The sequence below is a fragment of the Pelophylax lessonae genome (genome assembly GCF_965119305.1).
Source record: "Pelophylax lessonae genome assembly, chromosome: 4".
Taxonomy (NCBI): Eukaryota; Metazoa; Chordata; class Amphibia; order Anura; family Ranidae; genus Pelophylax; species Pelophylax lessonae.
In genome coordinates, this window is record NC_138771.1 from 580,278,984 (window position 1) to 580,295,059 (window position 16,076).

The 16,076-nt window shown below is 40.8% G+C and overlaps 1 protein-coding gene across 7 annotated transcripts in view; it reads right to left on the minus strand.

Annotated features, from left to right (window-relative positions):
* Nucleotides 1-16,076, minus strand: part of ADGRL1 (adhesion G protein-coupled receptor L1) — a 617,999-nt gene that overhangs the window by 66,109 nt on the left and 535,814 nt on the right. For all 7 annotated transcript variants that reach the window (XM_082254819.1, XM_082254817.1, XM_082254818.1 and 4 more), the window contains 4 exons: nucleotides 9,195-9,298; nucleotides 8,802-8,987; nucleotides 3,553-3,591; nucleotides 944-1,127 (listed from right to left, as the gene is read on the minus strand). In XM_082254819.1, coding sequence (XP_082110945.1) covers nucleotides 944-1,127; nucleotides 3,553-3,591; nucleotides 8,802-8,987; nucleotides 9,195-9,298 — 513 coding nt within the window. The remainder of the gene's footprint in view (nucleotides 1-943; nucleotides 1,128-3,552; nucleotides 3,592-8,801; nucleotides 8,988-9,194; nucleotides 9,299-16,076) is intronic.

A 16,076-nucleotide genomic window follows, 5' to 3' on the forward strand; every position in this document is an offset into this window, starting at 1 on the left:
AGCAGTGCCGCCTATCAGTGCCCACCAATACTGCATATCTGTGCTACCTATCAGTGCCACATATCAGTGCCTATCAGTGCTGCCTATCAGTGCCGCCTATCAGTGCCACCCCATCAGTGCCACCCCATCAGTGCCTCCTCATCAGTGCCTGTCAGTGCAGTCTCATCAGTGCTCATCAGTGCAGGAAAAAACTTATTTATTTACAAAATTGTATAACATAAACAAAAAAACTTTTTTTTTTTTTCAAACTTTTTGGTATTTTTTTTATTGGTTTAGCAAAAAGGAAAAAACCCAGAGGTGATCAAATACCACCAAAAGAAAGCTCTATTTGTGGGGGGAAAATGACATAAATTTGGTGTAGGTACAATGTTGCATGACCGCACAATTGTCATTCAAAATGCAACAGCGCTAAAAGCTGAAAATTGGCCTGGGCAGGAAGGGAGGGAAGTGCCCTGTATTGAAGTGGTTAAAGTTTCATTTCTGTTTGTCAAAAAGCAATATTTTCTATTTGTTTATGATACTGGAGATTTTAGTCAACTAAAATCTGACTAAAACTTAAACAATTCAGATGACTAAAATACGACTATAACTAAAATGGCTTCAAAAGATAATGACTAAAACCAAATCGAACTTTGAAGTCAAAATGAACACTGGTCATTACTCAGGAAGGCACAAAGGCAGCAATGCAAATTTTGAAAGGGACTCTAATCCTTACTCTTTCAAAAGATAAAAAAAAAAGGTTAGTCTTTAGATACACTAATAAATGCTTTGTAGTCTAGAACAACATGGAGTACAACCAAAGAGTGTCCCAAAGAGACAGAAAAATATAGAATGAAAACAGGAAATAATGATATATATATAACTGAGAAATGGAAGTATGTGCAACAACAAATTTGTCAGAAAAAAATCTTAAATAATAATTTTGGGCTTTGAGCAGGCTTACCGACATTAGTCCGAGCGGTCTGAAAGCGGGCAGGCTCTTTGACATTGTCAGCTACTAGAAAAGCTCCTTCTTCCAATATGTCCAGTAACATGGTAGCAGCATGCTCCTGCTCAGTGGCATTCATATCTCGCCATGAGGGTAACGCTTCTGGGCGCAACAGGTTATCTACTGTTTCCACCACCGCCTTTAAACAAAAAACATACGCAAGCTAAGTATGACTGGTTGTACAAGACTCGCAAGCTCCATAGAAAATACACACACACAAAATATAACTGCATATAACAATGAACACCAGAGATAATGAAAACTCATACAGTATAAGAAATGCACCAAATACATCGGTTTACATATCAAACAACTATAAGGGGCCATTCACACCAGATTCGTTGGCACATTGTTTTTCAATGCATGAAATTGCAAGGACCTGTAAAAAAGGGCAGCAGGTCACATTGGTGAGTTGCACTGATATGTGCTGGTTTGCGGTGGGAAAAAAAAGTAGAGCAAGCCCTACTTTTTCAGTACAACATGACACAATGCATGATAATGCCTATCAGCACTGTGCAACGTGCATCAATACACAGAAAAAACAGAAGGCCAGCACACGTTTGGCTCCTTTGCCATGTCATTCAGGGATTTGCAAACTTTGGTTCTCCAGATGTTGCAGAACTACAAGTCCCATGAGGCATATCAAGACTCTGACAGCCACAAGCATGACATCCAGAGGCAGAGGCATGATGGGACTTGTAGTTTTGCAACAGCTGGAGGGCCACAGTTTGCATATCCCTATCATAGACCTTTTGCAGGAGAACACAACGCACCGCAGATAAGCATGCCAATGTACGTCCACGCACAAAGAAACCAGTTCTATATCAGGTACATACACCAGCTACATTTAGAAAAATGTATGTAATGATTTATTAGTAAATATATAAGGCTCTTTTATCTCTGCCTGGTGTTTAGATTTAATGCAGCAAACACATGCATAGAATAAAACTGTTTAAGGCTCGGTTCCCACTACTGCGATCTGAAAGTCGCACGACTTAACGGTGTGACTTTGCCTGGTGACTTCCTGGCCATTTGCTGGTGACTTGATGTGACTTGAGTAATACTTTGTTGCCCCATGAAGCAACTTTCAAGGGACTTTTAGGGAATGCCTGGGTAATCTTGCTGTAATGTTGGATCCAAATCACATCAATATAGATGATGATCCGACTTGGAGGCAGCTTCCATTAAAGTATATGGGCACAAGTCAGATAGAAATCACCTTGAAGTAGTTCAGGAACCGTTTCTAAAGTTGGAAAGACTTCAGTAGTGCTAATTCAGACTCTCATTGACTCTCTTTGACTAACATGGGATTTGACATGTATTGTGACTTGGGGGTCTCACAAATCTGATCACAAGTCGCGGCAGTTTGAACCGAGCCTAATTGTCTCCAAATAAGCTTCTCTAAAGAGAAAAAGGGCTCATGAGTAGAGGCAATTTTCACTCTAATTTTCATCCATCTATAGCAGTGGAACTGTAGAGGTTGGGTGATGCACATGTTGCAGTCATAAGGCTTTTTTTGGCTCAAGTCATCACCTCTATCTCTGCGGGCTTTTCAGTGGCACATCCAGAGATGTTGCTAAGTTCCATAAAACTCTGGGCACCTCTGAGCAGTTAGACTAAAATAATGCGGGGCTTGTAGCATATCATAGGGTTTTGACTTTTCTATCATCCCAGCTCCAATGTTTTTGTGCATAGTTGAGTTGCTTAGCCTTGTTTCCAAATCCTGAGCATGAAAACATAGGAACTGGGGTGCAGAAAAATGGCAGCAGGTGCTCAAGACTGATGAGTCAAAATTTTAAATATTTGGCTGTAGCAGGAGACAATTCGTTTGCGAAGGGTGTGAGAGCGGTACAATATTGAGCTTCTGCAGGCAACAGTGAACCATGGTGGAGGTTCCTTGTGAGTTTGGGGCTGCATTTCAGCAATTGGAGTTGGGTATTTGGCCAGGATTAATGGTGCCCTCAATTCTGAGAAATACAGGCAGCTACTTATCCATCATCTCATACTATCAGGGAGGCCTGTGATTGGCCCTAAAATTATTCTGCAGCAGGACAACGACCCCAAACATACAGCCAATGTCATTAAGAACTATCTTCATTGTAAAAAAGAACAAGAAGTCTTGGAAGTGATGGTTTGGCCCCCACAGAGCCCTGATCTCAGCATCATCGAGTCTGTCTGGGATTACATGAGGCAGCCTTCATTCACGGAAGATCTGTGGTTAGTTCTCCAAGATGTTTGGAACAACCTACCTGCCGAGTTCCTTTAAAAACTGTGTGCAAGTGTACCTAGAAGAATTGATTCTGTTTTGAAGGCAAAGGGTGATCACACCAAATACTGATTTGATTTGGATTTCTTTTCTGTTCATTTACTTTCCCTTTTGTTAATTGATTAAAAAAAAATAAACTATTAACACCTCTATTTCTGAAAGCATTTTCAATTTACAGCACTTTTTCACACCTGCACCTGCCTAAAACTTTTGCACAGTACTGTGTATATATATATATATATATATATATATATACAGTATATAATTTTTAGGTGGCAGGGAGGGGTTCTGCAGTTACCTTTATATAGTCCTTACAGGTCCTTTCTCTCTTGTGCATCTGTAAAACAAACAAACAGGGTCAGCAGTGGCAGACAGCCCTTCCAAACCTGTAACTCACGAAGCTGCCAATGACAATCATAAAGCTAGATGTGGATCGGTAAAATCTATATGGCTCTGCTCAAAGCTAGCTGTTGCCATGATACTGAACTTCACTCAGAGCTAATGGACTTAATAGGCATAATCATCATTGCTACAGGACTGAGCTTGTCACAGACCCTACTGCGCTCCCATTGTGTTACTAAGCTCACACACTGTCGAGAAGATACTTGAGCCCCCTGTAAGTGACACAAGTTGTAAGAATCTTAAGCTGGCCATAGTTACTAGATTTAGCACGGAGGGGCCTCTGCAATACAAAGGTTAAGCAAACCTATTGTTAGATCTGTATAGACACGCTCCCTAGTATCATGGAAGTGTGCAATTGATGGACCTAGCAGGCACCTTCTGCGTGAAGGAAACAGTGGCGACCACTTCGGAAAAACCAACACGGCTAAAAGACTGATTAGCCAAGTTTCATGCTGATATTTTTAAGAATCTCTTTAGAATTTAATTCAAAATCAACACAATTGGTTTACAATCAGCCAGAGAACTATGGCAGGGGTCCTCAAACTATGGCCCTCCAGTTGTTCAGGAACTACAATTCCCATCATGCCTAGCCATGTCTGTGAATGTCAGAGTTTTACAATGCTTCATGGGACAGCTGGAGGGCCTTAAAGCGGAGTTCCGGGCACAGATCTCATTTTTTGCTGAACATACCCCCGGGACAGTCAGGGCTAGCACATTCCACAATGGCTAGCCTCTGATCTGTCCCGGTTCGCACTTACCTGCAAGAAGAAATACTTACTTTGAAAATTTCTTCCACAGCGTTTCCATCTCTCTTGTGGGCAGCTGAAGCCGGCGCGGTCCTCTTCGGTGTCTTCTTCCGCATCTTCTTCTCCCAGAATGCGCCGCACCGGCCCCTCTCGTCACTTCCGGTGCGGCGCCGCATTCCTAAACAGCTTCTGGGCATGCCCAGAAGCTGTTTAGCAGGGGAATGCGGCGTCGCCCGGAAGTGACGTGCGGGGCCGGTGCCGTCGCATTGATTCCTGGGAGCGATGACGTTCAGCTCCCAGGAATCATCGCGAGGCAGGAAGTGACGGGGTGAGCCGCGGCGCTGGAGGAGGAAGTACCCTGAGGTGAGTATTTACGATCTTCGATTACAAGGTGAGTGTACAAAAAAAAAAAAAATAACTATCCAATTCCTTTTCAGGTTATGTGTAGCTAGCGGAGGGGCACAAAAAAAAAATACCGATTTTGTGCCCGGAACTCCGCTTTAAGCCTAGTACACTTGCAACGATTATCGGCCGACCGATCGTCCGTCTTTTGTCCAGAGTTGTGTTTTGTTGGTTGGAATGTGCCTAGACTGCACACGAATTTTCTCGCCCGACAAATTCTACTTCAGAAGTGATGTCATGTGTTGGTTTGCTTTCTTTGTGTTCTTTCTTCTCTGAGCATGCCCAGTCTTGCTCATAAGATTTTTCCCTGTCGAAATCTGTACTGACTGCACGAAAATCGGCCGTGTTTTGACGGCGGACAAAAATTTTATAGCCTGCACACCAGATTTTTTTCGGCCGAAAAGTCGGAGTTGGTTGTCGGAAGCATCATACTAACAAGCCGAAAATCGGCAGAGAGGTCGTCGGACAAAAATTCCCTGCCGAATTTCGACGTGTGTGTACGAGGCTTTAGTTTGAAGATCCCTGAAATATGGGTTCCTTAACATACAAATGCTAGTGCTGTACCTTTAGTATTTGTTATCCCTTGTCTCCTAAAGTGGAACTTCACTCTCTCAATCAACAATGGCTATATTTAATCCTTATGCTGCTAGCATTAGTATAGAGTAGGGATGTAACGATATTGACGATATCGCGATATCGTATAGTCGTGGTCGTCTCGATATCGTCGTGGTCGTGTCTCGATATCGTCGTGGTTGGGTTACAATAATAAAAGGACAGGTGTCCATCAAAAAGCAAGAGGAATAAACACAGTCCCGCGGAACAAATCATTGTTAACTACATAGACCAGAGTTTAAGGATTTTTTTTACTGTTTTTTTTTTTCTTGCAATGTAGATATTTTGATCTTTCTGATGAAAAACGTGAACATAAGCTAAATGATAGGTCAGTGTTTTTTTTAAAGGCTTTTTGACTGACTATTTTATTTAAGTTTAAGTTATGTTCCTAAATACCAGTTTTAAAAGGCTGCCTTTATTTGCCTTGCACATTTAAACCTGACTTAACTTGATCTTTGTTTGCACTTAAAGGAAATTGCCTATTGTTAGTTTACAATTGTTCTAGCTGCTTCTTAACTTGAACATTGCACAGAAGAATCAGTTATGCAACCAAATATTACTATACAGAATATTGATGTTCCTGACTACAACTTGCACTTTAAGGTCCGGTTCACACTTATGCGAGTGCGGGAAGGCTGCGAATCTGCAGCCTGTTCCCGCATCGCACACGCACCCCCGGCAGTTCACACTGCCATATGCGATACGCTGGGGGTGTCAATGTAATGTTAACGACACCCCCAGTTTGATTGCATATCGCAGTGCGATCGTGCAGTTCGCACAGGATCGGATCGCACAAGTGTGTACCGCTGTGCGATCCGATCCTGATGCGGCTGCCAAAAAGGGTCCCTGTGCGTGTTTGCTGCGGGTGCGGTGCGAATTTAGCCATACAAACTGTATGGCTAAACTTGCACCGCACAGCCGATCGCATGTAATGTCGGAACAGTGCGCTCCGACATTACATGCGAACCCCGCAAACGCACAAGTGTGAACCGGGGCTCAAAGCACTATGTGATCAGTGTTTTATGTTGTCATGGATCCATAAATACAACAATAAATTGCCTGTTGATTGGCAAAAGCAGAATAAATGTCGGTATTTTTTCGCTATTATCATCACAAACACTATCTTGAGCTATTTAACAATACCGTGAGCTTTTCCACAATATCGCAATAAATATCGTACCGTGAGGTCAATATCGAAATTGTATCGTACCGTGAGATTTTGATATCGTTACATCCCTAGTATAGAGATAGGATATTATTTTATATTTGCTTGTTTTAAACTTTTTTTTTTTTTTCCATTTCATCAGTTCCTGGTTTCCAGGCCTAGGCAAATAGTGTCATACATCCCAAGAGTCTTCGGGAGTAGAGGAGGTTTTTTAAGTTAATCACACTATCCTGTCTGCATGCCTGAGCTAAGAGCAGATGGTTTCCAGGAAATAAATGCTACATTAATCATCTGCCCTTAATCAAGATGGTCACGGCCAGAAATGCTAGGGGAGTGTTTATTAAAGTGCTTTCTCAGCAAAATAAAGCATTGAGACATGGATGGATCGGGAGTTTGCTTTGAATTTTAAAAATGAAATAAATATTTTTGGTTTGATGTGCTTAGATGTAATGTACTTCTGATTTAAGAATAGGGCTGCACTGGCAATTAAACCTTTCTGATACTCAGAAATCTAAAATGGAACCAAAGTACCCTATCCTTTACAGCCAAGGAAGCCTCTGTTTGATCAGCAGTTGCCATGGTGCTGCACATCTGATCAGTGATGACACCAGTCATTGGAAGGCTTGATAGTTCAGTTGAGATCAGCTGTTACAGTTATTATTTACAGCATGCCTTGACTGTATCTGTTTTGGGAAGCCATTCAATTTATTGGGTTTAGTTCCACTTTAGGTTTTTGTTGACAGTTATCCTTTTAGAATCACTTTGATTTCAGTTTGTGCTGTTTCCCTTCACTCCACCTTGGGCAGCTACCTCCTCCCTTCTGACTTGCGTTCCAGGGTGGAAAGCAGATCGGAGCTGCATGCGCGTTGTCAGCGTGATGACGTGTGAAGCTGGCGGGGGACCGATGATTGATGCCGCTTCACATTGATGAGACCAGCCTCCTCATTGACTTGGTGCCATCAGCCAGCTGCAGCCACTGGTCTGCACTAACTGCTCATTAAGGTATATAACCAGGACACCAAGTGGCCATTAGGTGCTACATGGAGCATGCTGTTTGGTGACAGACAATTCTCTTCTACATACAGGTATACATTTTTGTACTCTGTGATGGCTGAATGCTCTGTAGGTTTCAGGGATGGCTCCATTGCATTACTATATGGGCTTTTCCATTGTCACTATGATACACTTTCATTTTCTAAAGCACTTTTACAAATAACAATAATTTAAGTACTATGCATTGCTCATTTACTCTATCACAGATCACCATTTGGATTGATTGGCACCATTTGGTGCTATCTTGCCCCTACTCTGGTCCCTGTGTATGTGCATTTGGGCGGTACAGATCTGACTTGTTTATATGTTCATTATGGGGCTCATTTCCATCCTATGGCACCCACCAGAAATTACATGTTTTTACTGATATCTTATATTCTGAACAAATTGTTGTAAGTATATACAATAACCTGTATGCCATAAAATAATTTAATACTATATCTATATTACATTGTTGCAGGCATACACATTCATTGGTTGTATTGTGTGTTAATATAATGTGCATTTGCATTTTAGAAACATAATACCCAATGTATAACCCCTGAGGAAGAACTGTAACTAGTTTGAAACATGTCGGGTTTCATCCAATTGGTCACAAGAGCTAGCCCGGAGCTACATATGGGTAACTCTTTGGATGGCAGATCTTTTGTGTTATGGGTATCTCATGTTGTAACATATCAATGTTTGACTATGTTGTATATACAAGCCTACTGTGCTAATTTATCTTTCTTTTGTATCGATATAAATGTTAAAATAAAAATATATTTTTTTACTTCATAATACGAGTCTGCCTCACAGTCTATGTGGGGTCCAATATGCATCTATGCACTTTATTTTGTACATAACTTATAGTGGACAGGGGCAGTCTCTTTCTTGGTACATTCCATTCTTCCTTACAAATTTAACTTTGATTTCAGTTTGCAGACAATTAGATTATAGCCAACAAGTGGAGATGTCTTTTAGTGGGAAAGAAACTTAATCACCTACGTAGCTCTAACCCTAACTCCTAAGTGACTTGCTTGATGTTGGGTTGAGGGGCTTACACCGTAGTCAGGGAACATGAGTTGGTAATGACAAACATGGTCAATCAGAGTTGATCTTCTAACAACTGAAGAAAGTTGGGCCACATTCACTGGATGATATTAGATCAAAATTGGGTAATCTTACCCGGTTGTAATTCTTTCCTGCACTCTCTCTTTCTATTGGGCGCAGTGCTTGTAACTGAGCATCCAGAATATCCACAAGTTGTTCCAAAAGTCGAACAGTTGATGTGACATCCCCGGCATAGATCTGTCCACGGGTGTGACGAGCTAGTTCCCCAGCAATGTTAGCTGCATTCTCCCCACTCTTAATCTGAAGTGGACAATACGGATGCCAATGTTGAAAGAACCATTACAAATGCAAAAGTGGAAGATTTAGAGCAAAAGAGACACTTAGAAACTCAACATTATTAACAACATTAACAACATATTTAACATTATCTAAAACACAATGCAACTCGTATAAGAAAATCACTGTGTAACAAACTCTTTGTGCAAGTAACAACACTATAGACCTCACCTTCTGTGCCACCTGATTGACCCAAGGAGAAGTACAGTTACTGAGGTCAGGGCCCCGAGGGTTCCAAATGGCCACTGTTGGCATACACAGGAATGAAGCAATGCCTGAGAAGAAAATATATGGACAAGACTTTAAAAAAACAGGTTAATAAAAAATGATTGACATATTTTTGTGGCCATCAGATGTTTTATAGCTCCTACCTAGAAACAGACCTTGTATTCCAAGCAATGGTTTCTAGTTAAGATTTGGTAAGACAGTTGTGTGGACTGAAAAATGATTACCCTTATGTCTGGACTACTTCAACTAAACTTGAAGTGTATACATTAGATAATCAATATATTGAGGCCATGTTCTCATGGTGTAAAAGCCTATTACAGGACCCACCCCAGTTTGTGATTGTGATTGGACTATATAAGAGCAGCTGCACACTGACAATGAGCTCATCCTCAAAGCTTTCCTTTAACAGGAGACCAATATCAAGTCAGATTCAGATATTTATGGTAGTCATATATGAAAAACATTTTATGGAGAATACATAGCAGGGTTAAAATGTTTTTTTAGATTTGCCTCGAGATCAGTTTTAAAGAACATATATTGCTATACATAAACATATAAATAAACAAAACTATTTGTTTTAAATTAGGGTGGATGCTCATGGGCATTTCCACATGCTGCCTTTCTGACTGTTGCTGAGCTGTGTTCTTTCATGTTTCAGCAGAAAACTGCTAATTTTTTGAAGCTAGACTTTGCTGAATTTTATTCTTGTTAGCCAAAATGTGGCAGTTTCACAAACATGGCAGATGCTTGTCTGTATACAGTACATCCTACAATGACAACTGAGATTTTTTTCAAGAAATGATCTGTCACATCAACATACTTTAACAATAACTATACTGGGCCTGCCTTAAAATATGTATTTGAATTATATATAGTCATGTAGACCCCACAATTCACAGTCGTTGGCAAATTTTGTTGACCTGACATATTAAAACTCAGGTGAAAGCCATAGGTAGCAAGCACAGGGCCATGCACACAGTGACTGGCAATCACATGGTGCATCCAAGACCCACAATGTTTGTCTCATGCCCCATACACACGTGCAGATTATCTGCAGACTTTTGTCTGCAGACTTACCTTTTCTATGTAGTGCAAGGGCCTGCCGGATTGCATACAAATTGAAAGTGTTTAGGTTTGACCTCATATTATATGGTTTTGGTAAGTCTGCAGACAAAAGTCTGCAGATAATCTGCACGTGTGTACGGGGCATTACACTTAAAAGTGTTGCAATTTTGACATGATGTCAGTGATGAGTACACCAAGGGCCCTGGTCATCTCAACAAAATCTGTGATGCAGTGTATATTGGACTTGATGCTTCAAATGTGTGGTGTCAATGAAAATGATAATGGCATACAGTTTGGTCAGCAATTAATGCTAGCCATGCAAATATTTAAAGTGGTAATAAACCCATCGATTTAACCGGTTGCCGACCGCCGCAAGTACATATACTGCGGCGGTCAGCCCCGGCCAGGCAAAGTGATGTATATATACGTCACTAGCCTGTCAGTTGCTTGTGAGCCAATAGCGGGCAAGCGCGCGCCCGCGGAGGCGCGCGCCGTTCCCTGGGAAGTTTGTGCGTGTGACCGGCGGACCCGATGTCCGCCAGTCACTCGCGATCGTCCTCTGTGAAGGGAGAAAGGAAGGCGGCTGATGTAAACAAGCCGCCTGTCATTCTCCCCTGTGTAGGAATGGTGATCATACGGTTCTACTATGTAGGACCGTTGATCACTGTTCCTACACTAGTAGCCACAGCCAATCACAGTAAGAAGCACGCCCCTAGGGACACACTTAACCCCTCCTTCCCCAATAAAGTTAACCCCTTCCTGCCAGTGTCAACAGTGCATATGTATAGCACTGATTACTGCAGTAATGTCACTGGTAACCGCAAAAGTGTCAAAAATGTAAGTCAAGGGTCCGATCTGTCCGCCGCAATGTCGCCATTACGCGTTAAAAAAAAAAACACCAAAAAATTACAGAAATCTTTCCCTTAGTTAGTAAACGCAATAACTTTTGCGCAAACCAATCAAAATACGCTTTTTGTGATTTTTTTTTACGAAACATGTGTAGCAGAAAACAAATTGGCCAAAAATGTTAAAAAATTTTGATTTTTACATTTTTTTGGGGGGGAATTTCATATAAAAAAATGTGAAAAATATTGTTATTTTTGCAAAATTGACGCTCATTTTTTGTTTATAGCGCAAAAAGTAAAAATCGCACAGGTGACCAAATACCACCAAAAGAAAGCTCTGTTTGTGGGAAAAAAAAGGACGTCAAATTCGTTAAGGTACAGCGTCGCACGACCGGGCAATTGTCCGTTAAAGTCACGCAGTGCCGAAACGCAAAAAAAAACCCTGGTCGGAATGGGGGTAAAATCTTCCGGGGCTTAAGTGGTTAATAGTTTTAAAAAACTATTACATTCCCGGCATGCTGGAAATGCTGTCTGTCACATTGGTTGTGCCCTCAACCAAATTGTCAAATGATCCAATGGCTGGTGTCATAACTGATAATATGTGCAGCATCACAAGGCTGAAGATCAGTTGAAGAGCAAACAGAGGCCAAGATGGCAGCTTCCTTAGCTGAAGACGATGGAGGGTTTCCTTCTCTCTAATGTCATTGTCTGGTGACGTTAAAGTGGAGTTCCGCCTCCCCCTCCACCCCCTCCAAAAATTAAAAGTCGGCAACTACACATATTGTAGCTGCTGACTTTTAATATTAGGACACTTACCTATCCTGGAGTCTAACGATCTCGGCACCATCGGCTGTCGGGTGCTGCCGCCGCAATTGCCGGTAAGGGAACCCGGCAGTAAAGCCTTGCGGCTTCACGGGCGGGTCCCTACTGCGCATGCCACGCATTTAGATTGGCCTGGCGGTGGGGGAAGGAGGAGGGGGCCAAACTTCCAAGGGATGGAAGCAAAAGAGCGGAAGTTCCACTTTTGGGTGGAACTCCGCTTTAACAAAAGATGGATGGTGAAACCTATGATTGTGGACATTTTCATCCATATCACAGGCATTCTTAGCTCCTCTATAGGTTCCTATCTCCATTAAAACTAAAGAGAAGTTTGTTATATGTAATCATGGCCTTCAAATGTCCTCATACGGCATGAACAACAGCATATTTGAATAAAACAAACTTTTAAAGATGGAAATACACCAATACAGTGTGAATCATCAGAAACAGGCCTATACGTTATTTCTAAAGCTATTTTTTTGGAGAATGGCTAAAAGTTTTTTTTTCTGTTTTGTTTTTACTGTTTGTGTCCCACTGGGGAAATTTCCCTTCCGGTCCATAAGACACAACAGAAAGTGAGAGAAAATCTCCTCAAAGGGTGGAAATTCCTCCTACGACAACTGTCACTGAAACAAGTGTCCCCATTGGAATATGTAGTCTCTATTTTGTTCCTGTGATAACTGTAAAATATTGTTTTGATTTTCCATCGCTTTTTGTCCTGAACACCAAAACACCTAAAGAGGCTATATCTACAGACAGCAATAAAAACCCCAAAGTGGTTGTAACCACTCCCCACCCTATATCAAAACTAAAAAACTGAATTTTTGCTTTTGATCTACAATAATCCTCAGGCATTAAATGATAGTCGCCTGATCTGGCCTTTTTTGGCTGGGACCAAAGTCATTATTATCTACGGGACACCAGCAGTCAAGGCTTCTTACTGGAGGAAGCGATCAACAATGCTTCAAAACCTCCCTCCAGATGAAGGATCTGCAGCCTTGGATCCAGTGATCTTAATAAAAGCCTGACGGCAGCTAGGACATGTCTGCAGTGGCTCTGGGTCCAGTGCCAGCAGTTGTAATAAGTTCCATCCCCCCTCCCCCCGTTTGCTAGTTCTGTCATAAGTTTCAGTCATGTACATGTTTGGAAACACCTTACATAGTGTATTCTGTTTCAGGTGTAATCAGTTACCTACAAGATGTTATGGTTGAAATCTGCCATCACCTTACCATTTTAAAGTGAGTCTGCCAATTCAGGGCAAAGTAGGTCATTTTTTCAGACCAACCTTTTTCCGTGTTCCAACAAACACCTTTTTCATCTCCCAGAGCCCTGAGTCTAATCCTGGTGTAAGATCCATGTTGGAATTTACAAAGGGTTAATGACTTGCACCCTTCCCCCATGCACTGTTAATTTTGACGTCAAACTTCGATTTGGTGTTTTAGTGATAATCTTTTGTCTAAAATGGCATTTTAGTTTTAGTCATATTTTAGTCATCTGAATAGTTTTAAGTTTTAGTCAAATTTTGGTCGACTAAAATCTCCAGCACATTGTAATTGACTAAAATCTCTAGTACTCACCTGAACTTCCACTTCCCTTGGAGCTTTGCCTATCGGTTAAAGCCCCAGGCCCTTGACTCTATCGGTAAGCTGTATTAGCAGAGGGACGCAGGCTCCCTCTGTCTGCCTGCTGCCTGGGAGTTCTGGAACGTTGTCCTGCAAACCAGAGAAGAGGAACTCATCTGGTAGGTTAATGTCTGTCTGGATGTGAGAGGTGAATGTTTCCCCTCCCACCAAGGTAGCAGTGCTTAGCACTGTGTAAAATAACAGCCACCCCAGCCCTTCCAATTATCTGCCCTGTGCACTCCCTCACTCCCATTTACTTCCCCATCCCACTTGTAATATATTTTAATGTTGCACTTCTGTTTGTCAAACAGCAATATTTTTCTTTGTTTATGAAACTTGGTTTTATTGATAACGACATTATATATCACAACGGCTAAATCTGTGTCTCTAGTACATGTTCATACCTTAATACCGTAAATAATAACATGTTATTCGATTTTTAATCCAGGAGTATATAATGAGTTTGGAAATTGTAGAGAAATGCTTAAGTAATGCATTACAATTTAACGAAAACCCATTCGATTTTAGTCGACTATAATGTACTGGAGATTTTAGTAAATTAAAATTTAAATAGATTTTCGTCATAGTTTTCGTCAATTGACGAAATTACCACTGCCCCATGTGACAGAATTTGGGTCTGATGAATGGCCACTTAGGCCCAATCACTTCATTTATGGATAAAGGGGAGGTCAGATCTTCCACCATTCCTGAAAGCAATTGTGATTTCTGAAGAGTCTTTAAAGATGAATGGAGAAGCAGAGGAGTGCAGCAAAAGTGAGTATCAATAGGGGGAGAAAAGTGGTCAGTTATTAGGAGAACCTAAATGGGCAAAGTGAGTTGCCTGTGTTCATAAGGATTACATAAAAAGGCATCTCCAGTATGTTCACCCTATAGTCAGTGTGAAGTGAACAGAGCTGCTTCAGTGAAGAGGCCATCTGCCAGATTTAGCTGAATACACTCTTATGTTGCCTATACATTCTTCTGTTGTGTCAATTTAGAAGCTTTCTATCAGCTTTTAATAAAAAACAAAAAAAAAAAAACAAAAAAACAATCACATGGAATCTACTGCAATTTTCCATGCTAGACTATTTGCCAGGTTCAATCAAGTGATTGAAATTGGGGCAAAAAATGATTGAAAATGCCTTTCAGTTTTGATTGGTTTCCACCACAGTTTTGCAACTGAGAGATTGGAATTGGATGTATAATCTCCAAAATTGGCAAGTGTATGTCCAGCATAAAGCTTAAAATAGTAAATTTCAACAACTTTGAATCCACTGGAAGTCACAATTATGATTGAAAGTAATCAACAGTAACTAATCAATTTGCCCCCAGGTTCATGAAAAACTAGAAACGTGTTTCAAACCTGGCAATTATAGATAGCTATATTTCTTTTTACTGATTAGATTGAATTGAAATAGTAAAAAAACTACAAAAATCTTGTTGAAAAATTTTGATCCATTCTACTTGTAGTCGGTTGACACCATATTATGACTTATATTACTTTGTGACTTTGATAAACAATGGAATCAAATGTGCAATCAAACTGTCTCATATGTGGCAAGCTTTAGACTGAGTCACGCAACATTATTTTTGCTAAACTTAGACTTTCATACCATAGGCTTGACTATATAGAAAGTTTTACAATAGTACAGACTGTGTTGTTACTTTGTGAATATTTATGTGAATTAATGCAATTTTCTGCAAAAACACTTTGGTTAAAGCTGAATCGGAATCTGAAAATCAAGAATCAAAATAAGAATAAATTATATCCTTTTCATGCAACGGTGCACATAAGATGAGAACGTTTGGAACACGGCTCATGATAGCATCGGCTTAATCTCTTTTTGGCTAACATTGTTTGATATGTTTTTCATGATCTCCAGTGTCTGCCTGGCTTAATTACTCAACTGACCTTTACATTATGACTTTAACCCTGAAACTTGGAGTACATTCTGTAAATGGTTGGAGAGGTCAGAATTGTGTGACATGCTAAACTTAAAGCCAACAGAATTTAACATCAAAGTTTGGCCTGGGAGCTGGTGAGGATATAGTTTAGGCAGTGCGATCTTGTAATAATATACCAGCATTCATTGCACATTCTGCTGATTTCTAGACTGAGAAAGCAAATGTGAAGGGAGACCATACAACAGCCCTTCCTGGGGAGAAAAGGTTGTAAATGGAGAACCAACAACAGTATAATTATTGAACAAACTTTATTGTAAAAATACATATGCAAACAAAAATTCATGTAGTCGAAAACAGGAATCCAAGGATCCCCAAGCATCCCATATACTAAAAAACCAATGTGGACAACGTTGTCTCACACACACAGATTAAAGTAGGGCCCCACACTCACTCCCATGCATACCATGTACTCCTGTAAATACGTCTTATGAATGGGACCCTGTGGATCTGGCTAATGAGGCAGTCCAACGACAATTGAAATAACGCCTGGGATCATGTGTGGTAGGCAA